This window comes from Myxine glutinosa, unplaced genomic scaffold (genome assembly GCF_964187855.1).
Source record: "Myxine glutinosa unplaced genomic scaffold, kmMyxGlut1.1 SCAFFOLD_670, whole genome shotgun sequence".
NCBI lineage: Eukaryota > Metazoa > Chordata > Myxini > Myxiniformes > Myxinidae > Myxine > Myxine glutinosa.
Window position 1 is genome coordinate 152,203 of NW_027616765.1, and position 7,798 is coordinate 160,000.

At 43.5% G+C, this 7,798-nt stretch overlaps 1 protein-coding gene across 1 annotated transcript in view; it reads right to left on the bottom strand.

The window, feature by feature from the left end:
- Nucleotides 1-6,541, bottom strand: part of LOC137425009 (inter-alpha-trypsin inhibitor heavy chain H2-like) — a 33,555-nt gene extending 27,014 nt beyond the window's left edge. Inside the window, exons 1-4 of the mRNA XM_078768897.1 lie at nt 5,949-6,541; nt 4,210-4,314; nt 3,714-3,842; nt 3,478-3,594 (exon numbers count right to left, since the gene is read on the bottom strand). Coding sequence (XP_078625023.1) covers nt 3,478-3,594; nt 3,714-3,842; nt 4,210-4,314; nt 5,949-6,389 — 792 coding nt within the window. The 5' untranslated portion in view covers nt 6,390-6,541. The remainder of the gene's footprint in view (nt 1-3,477; nt 3,595-3,713; nt 3,843-4,209; nt 4,315-5,948) is intronic.
- Between the last annotated feature and the right edge of the window lie 1,257 nt (nt 6,542-7,798).

Here is a 7,798-nt window from a genome sequence, read left to right on the forward strand (position 1 = left end):
AGCATTGAAGTTATTAGTTATGAAAACGTTCGAGAATCAAAGCTTTTGACTTCAGAGTAATTTTTAAGTGTATGATTTTGTACACATTTGAATGGGCGGCCATTATTTTCCTGTGCCATCCCTACAATGGAGTAATGCCGTACTCCATGATATATAAACGGATGCTTGAGGCATGCAGTCCAGAATGTTGGTATCTAATATACTAGGGCATGCCCGTACTATATATAAGCTAGGACGTGCCCGTACGTGGGTGCCCGTTCCTTGCCAAAAAAAAAAAAAAAAAAAAATTTGTGTAGGGGTGTGTGTGTGTAAACATCCTAGGGCGTGCCCGTACGTGGGTGCAAAAAAACATGCGTGCAAACAACAACAACAAAAAAAAACTTTGAAACCACGTGGCAGTAACGACCACAGAACCCCCCCCCCTCTATTTACATGAATGGTTTGGTCCATTCGCAACGACCACAGAACCCCCCCCCCCTCTATTTACATGCAATGGTTTGGTCCATTCGCAACGCCAAAGCGAACGGCGAACGGCTAAATCGCCATAGCTCGGTAAGTACTTGTCCGATTAATTTCAAACCTTGAAAAGGCACATCCTCGGGTCCCCAGCAATATACCTGGCAAGTTTAAAGTATATCGGACCCGTGGTTGTCGAGAAACAGCGGTCACAGACAAACATACACACATACACACATACACACATACACACATACACACATACACACAGAGATTAATGGAATTATAGATAGATAAAGAAGAAAGTTTGTTTGTTGTTATGTGTTTGTTTGTTTGTTTGTTTGTTATACATCCGGGCCCTGCAGGAACAAATGCAAACAAACTTTGCTTAGCCTCCTCTTTCATCCAGAGGAAGTTCGAGGGCTGTTTGGATAAAAATAAATTTGCGAAATTAAAAATAAATTAAAATCAGATAATTGACCTTCAGGCTTCAAACGAATCTTGTGCTTACACACTGCCTGTGTCTTTTTTTTTCTGGGAGCGATTGGGTAATGTGTTTTGTGAAGATCGTATGTTGACGTTGTATATAGTGATTTGTTGTCAACAACAAAAATTTAATTGTTATGATATTTACATGTGTGTAAGCTGTCTGTTGGGAGCCGTTGGTGAGGTATGTGGATGGACAAAAGGACCACCGAGGCACTCGGAAACGGTGGTGGGATGATGAAGTTGGAAAGAGGATTGACGAGAACAGGAAGAAGTTCAAGGAGTGGCAGAAGGCGAAGGGTAAGGGAGCAGAAAAAGCAGGGCATGAAAGGTATAAGGCAGCCAAGAAGGCTGCAAAGAAAGAGGTAGCAAAGGCACAGGAGGCATGTAGGGTTTGTTGATCTGGAGAAAGCATTCGATAGGGTTCCACGCGAAGTATTGACATGGGCATTGAGGAAGTTAGGAGTGGAGGAATGGTGATCAGAGTAGTGATGGCAATGTACAAAAGAGCGCGCACAGCTGTAAGGACGAAGGACGGGAACAGTGGTGAGTTTGAGGTGAAGGTGGGAGTGCATCAGGGGTCGGTACTAAGTCCACTACTATTTGTAGCTGTGATGGAGGTGCTGGCTCAGAACGTAAAGGAGGGTTTACCGTGGGAGTTGTTGTATGCAGATGATCTGGTGTTGATTGCGGAAAGGATGGATGGACTGAAGGAAAAGATGAACAACTGGAAGGAATGTATGGAGACAAAAGGTCTGAAGGTGAATATCGGAAAGACGAAGGTGATGGCAAGTGGTAAAGCATGTGGTGAGGTGGAAAGAACTGGGAAGTGGCCATGTGCTGTGTGCAGTAAGGTTGTCGGAGTGAACTCCATTCAATGTACAATGTGCGCTGAGTGGGTTCATCAAAAATGTAGTGGTCTGAGAGGGTCATTAACCAGTGTGGCAGCTACATTCAAATGTAAGGACTGCACAGAGGGAGCTGCAGATGGAGGAAATGTTGAGTTGGATCTTGGAGACGGCGTGAAGCTGGAAGGTGTGAAAACATTTTGCTACCTCGGAGACATGCTGAATGGAGAAGGTGGATCAGACTCGGCAACGTTTGCTGGAGTGAGATGTGCATGGAAGAAGTTTCGGGAACTGAGTGGCGTGCTGATGAGGAGGGGAGTGTCGTTGAAGCTGAAGGGAAAGGTGTATGCTGCATGTGTGAGAAGTGTTATGATTTATTGGAGCGAGACATGGGTAATGAACGTAGAGCAGCAACGAAGGCTGGAAAGGGTGGAAATGCGAATGGTTCGGTGGATGTGTGGAGTATCGTTGAGAGAGAGGAAGACAAATGATGAATTGCGAAAGATGATGGGAATAGAGCCTGTGATGGATGCTGTGAAGAGAAACAGTTTGAGGTGGTTTGGTCATGTGTTGAGGAAGGATGAAAGTGACTGGTTGAGAAGAGTGATGGAAATGAATGTAGAAGGAAGTAGAGGACGGGGAAGACCGAGAAAGACTTGGCTGAAGATGGTGGAAGAAGAAATGCGGGCAAGGGGGTTAACAACGAGAGATGCAGAAAATAGGGCCAAATGGAGAAGACTGTCATGGGGACCGCAAGGCTAACCCCCGCTATAGCAAGGTAAATGGCCTTAAAATGCATGTTGTTGTGTTGTTGTTACATGTGTGCCTGTTATTAAAAAGATTGCCTTGCATATGTTTATTATAGCACCTCCGCGTTCAGACCTCGAGTGAGTCTGTTCTTATACCCTGCCTGGGATTTTCCCGGGAGCGATCAAGTAATGTGTTTTGTGAAGATCGTATGTTGAGGTTGTAGTGATGTGTTGTATTTTAAAAATGAAATTTACGAAAAAGAGGTTAAAAGAAAGGAAAGCGGTCCAAGCACATTTTGTAACGCCCAAGATTGGTAATTAATACTGAACCATAAGGCCAACATTTCCCAATTTGTTATGCAGTAAATATTTAAATACACACTTCACTGAATTTCCCAGTCAACGCTGGGTACTTCAGCTAGTATATCATAAAATGTCACCACAGGAGAGAATGTATATAGGATATGGAAGGTCTTTTGTTGTGGTCCAAGTTGTATTGGTCTATTACACATCATCTTACTATAATTCACCAAATGTCCGTCCGTCTGTCTGTCCGTCCGTTCCCAGGTACCACAAAAACGGCTGAACCGATCACAACGATATTTTGGGTGGGTAATCCTGGGACCCCCTGGAGTAAAATAGGCGATATTGTTTTTACAATTTCAGCTTTGGTCTCCAGCATTTTCAGGTTTGGACTCCCGCCTAACGTTATTGTCCTGGGTACTGCCAAAACGGCTGCACCGATCGCAACGATAAACCTCCATGCCCGTGGGATTCCTACAGGTGACCCCACTAGTATTCTTAATTCAATTACAGGAGAAGCAAACATGAGTTTTAGACAGGGTGCACCATGTTGAAAATAGTCACAAAACAATTAATCCGATATTGGATATGGATGGCCACAGAAGCAATACATCAATAGAGGAGATACTGCCCACCTGTTGTATTTTCACTCCCCACATAGAACCGCTGACATCAACGATAAAGATTATGTTCTTGGGTACAGGAGGTAGATTAGATGGAGCAAAGTAGTGAACGAAGTAGCCATCTATAATCTAGGAAGAGGATGAGATGTTCATAAGACATTACAATTGAAGCAAACACATTTTTCAAGCAGTGGAGGAAGTCAGGAAATAGGGGATTTGTTTGGGGATACCAACAATCTCTTCCCTACCTCGATACGACCTCCATCAAGGTGCCGTACAACGTCGTATTGGAGATGAAAGTTGTTTCTCATCAGCAAATAATCACAATGTGAACAGCGTTTCCCAACTTGTGGGCAAGGACGGAAGCTCACATGGGCCTGCACAGACAGGTGAGGCACGATTCGTTAAATTAAGTCAGAAGTGATCACTGAAAATTTGTTAGTGAGGTGGTAGCTTGCAGGTGTGCGGTGAATTGTGCAGACCGTGCATTTCACTGCAACTTGGGAGGGTTTGGGCGGCATAAGCTGATGTTCAGTATCCATGTCTAAATAATCGCTTTCCGATAATCCTATCATCATCTCACTCACTCATCCTCTCACTCATCGAGCCAATTTGCTTCAACGTTCGCCTGATAAATGATGAAGGAACAGTGATGTATGTCTATTTGAGATGCTCTATGACCAAGAGGAAATGGTTATGATGGTGATATTTATTTTGTTCGTCTAGCCTAGATGATAGATGTACCTGTCGCTCTGCCTGGACGACACTCATAGCACTGGATGGAACTTCAGGCACCGGTGAGACTTTTAGGAAGCGAATCCCTTCTGGCTCATCGATATACACATCAACCTGCATGGGGACCCAATGGCGGATTCAAAAGAACATACAGTAACACCAACTGTGCATTTGAACCTCTGGATTATAAGGAAAGTACGATTCTACTACTCAGTATGTTGCTGAAGACTGGATAATAGGGCAGGGAGGACATGCTGATGTGCCATTACGAAAATATAAACTGACAAGAAAAACGTCAACAAGGTCAGCAACTGCTGAATGTACATCTCCAGTTTTGAAATGAGTAAAGAAAAGTGTGCAATGGGGGTCATTAGGGTCAAAGCCTGGCAGTTCGAAGGCATTCACAACAACATTGCTGTGCCAATTGCCAACGATTGAATATTCATTAAATATTTAAGGCTTGTAGCTCAAATTTCTAGTGACAAAGTCAGCAAAACAATAAAATAATGTAGTATAGCGGTAACAAGACCGAAAGTCTAACAGCGGCGTAGCCGGGCTTGTTTGATACTTCAATTGAAGAGGATAGCATGACCTGGTGGAGATACCAGTGAGCAAATAATGTAAATATTAAATTATTTTGAAGTACTCTAAGTCTCTAAGCTGTTTGTCACCATGGAAGTGAAGAGATTGCATTGAGACACCTGATTATTCTATATGTTGGTCAGTTAGTCAACCATGAACCAACCATACACCGCTTCATCCAGTAACTTTGCAATCACAACAAAGGGATTGCATTGGTACGATTATATTTACTATTTTATTATTAACGTTATTATTATTATTATTATGAAGATAATCTTACTGTATTAATAAACCGAGGCTAATTCCTTCCTCCTGCGATAATTAGTACAACGCTTCACATTGAGTCATCCATGAACCATACACCGCTTCAATCCAGAAACTTTGCAGTCACGACAAAGGGATTGCAGTGTTACGATTATATTTGCAATATCATTATTATTAACGGTATTATTATTATAACGAAAACGATACTACTGTATAAAGAAACATTGGGTTCATTTGTCTGAAGCAGCCTGAAGGTGAGGCATAAAGACATGAAGCCTAAGGCCTATACGTACTGTGTCTTTCGAAGACCCGTAACGCCGATGCTTTCGACATTTGATGGTCATTTTAACAATCGGTTTGTTTGTGTTTCACACTGAATGATAAACGTGAAGGTAGAGCATGATGATTATGATATATGACAGGTTCGATGATATGTTCGGCCTGAACAGCATAGAAATCAAAATGGCGAAGTGTGGAGTCAGCCGTGGTACGCCGTAATTACATCACATACGTAATCACATCACATCACCCCTGTCTTGTGACCATATACTCAGCTCTGATTGGTGTACGTTTGTGAGGGATATACATAAATATGGACATACGGACAGATAAACACTGTTCTAGGTGGCTTTGCCCTATGGGCTATACTGTAAAAACCCTCATGGATCAAATAAATAATCATTTCAGAATTTTATCTTGACTCTTTCATGCTATTTTCAAAGAGGTCACCACTATTTAACAATAAGGATCCACCACTTTTTAACACCACGGTTGTACATACTTCTCAAAATGCTTTGGCATGGTTAATTTGGCTACAGTAGTGAATAGACCAACAGAATGGTGATGCCATTTTGGCCATTATAATCATTTGCTGAAGAAGAACAAGATGAAAGTAAACGTACCTGCATTTGGCGGACAGAGTGTGCCGTCCGCAGGCTCAGCGTGTAGTCGTATTTTTCAAGACGCCGACGTAGAAGCTGCTCATAAGTCAGCTGAAAGTGAGCAGTTTCACCAGCGGCAACAGACATTGTCACAGTAAAATGCTGCATGTCTGGTCCCACTGATCTGTTAGCATCATGATTATGGGGAAAGAGATATATTATGGAGAGCGGGCAATGAAAGAAAATGCGGATCAGGGTTTGCGGACAGAAAAGACACGTACATGCTGGCTGAGCAAATAAAGCTGACTGAAGCCAAAAGGTAAACCCTCTTAATAGCACAGCATTGCAATATTGCATATATAATACAACAACAGGCATTTTAAGGCCATTTTCCCTGCAAGAGCGGGGGTTAGCCTTGCAGTCCCCATGACAATCTTCTCCATTTTGCCCTATTTTCTGCATCTCTCCTTGTTAACCCCCTTGCCCGCATTTCTTCTTCGACCATCTTTAGCCAAGTCTTTCTCGGTCTTCCCCGTCCTCTACTTCCTTCTGCATTCATTTCCATCACTCTTCTCAACCAGTCACTTTCATCCTTCCTCAACACATGACCAAACCATCTCAAACTGTTTCTCTTCACAGCATCCATCACAGGCTGTATTCTCATCATCTTTCGCAATTCATCATTTGTCTTCCTCTCTCTCAACGATACTCCACACATCCACTGAACCATTCACATTTCCACCCTTTCCAGCCTTCGTTGCTGCTCTACGTTCATTACCCATGTCTCGCTCCCATAAATCATAACACTTCTCACACATGCAGCATACACCTTTCCCTTCAGCTTCAAAGACACTCCCCTCCCCGTCAGCACGCCACTCAGTTCCCGAAACTTCTTCAATGCACATCTCACTCCAGCAACCGTTGCCGAGTCTGATCCACCTTCTCCATTCAGCATGTCTCCTAGGCAACAAAATATTTTCACACCTTCCAGCTTCATGCCGTCTCCAAGATCCAACTCAACATTTCCTCCATCTGCAGCTCCCTCTGTGCACACCTTACACTTGAATGTGGCTGCCACACCGGTTAATGACCCTCTCAAACCACTACATTTTTGATGAACCCAATCAGCGCACATTGTATATTGAATGGAATTCACTCCGCCACCCTTCCTGCACACAGCACACGGCCACTTCCCAGTTCTTTCAACCTCACCACATGCTTTACCCCTTGCCATCACCTTCGTTTTTCCGATATTCACCTTCAGACCTTTTGTGTCCATACATTCCTTCCACTTGTTCATCTTCTCCTTCCGTCCATCCATACTTTCTGCAATCAACACCAGATCATCTGCATACAACAACTCCCCCGGTAAACCCTCCTTTACGTTCCGAGCCAGCACCTCCATCACAGCTACAAATAGTAGTGGACTTAGTACAGACCCCTGATGCACTCCCACCTTCACCTCAAACTCACCACTGTTCCCGTCCTTCATCCTTACAGCTGTGCACGCTCTTTTGTACATTGACATCACCACTCTGATCAACCATTCCTCAACTCCTAACTTCCTCAATGCCCATGTCACTACTTCACGTGGAACCCTATTGAATGCTTTCTCCAGATCAACAAACCCAAGAAACAACTTCTTCCTCTTATCCATGTACTTCTCCTGCAACTGCCTCACAATAAAAAGCGCGTCTGTCGTTCCTCTTCCTGGCATGAATCCAAACTGCATTTCATCAATCTTCACTTTCTTCCTTATCCTCCTCTCCAACACCCTTTCCAATACCTTCATTCCATGCTCCAATAACTTTATCGCTCGATACGAGCCACAGTCCAGAGGGTCACCTTTCCCCTTGTATAGAGGGACGAGG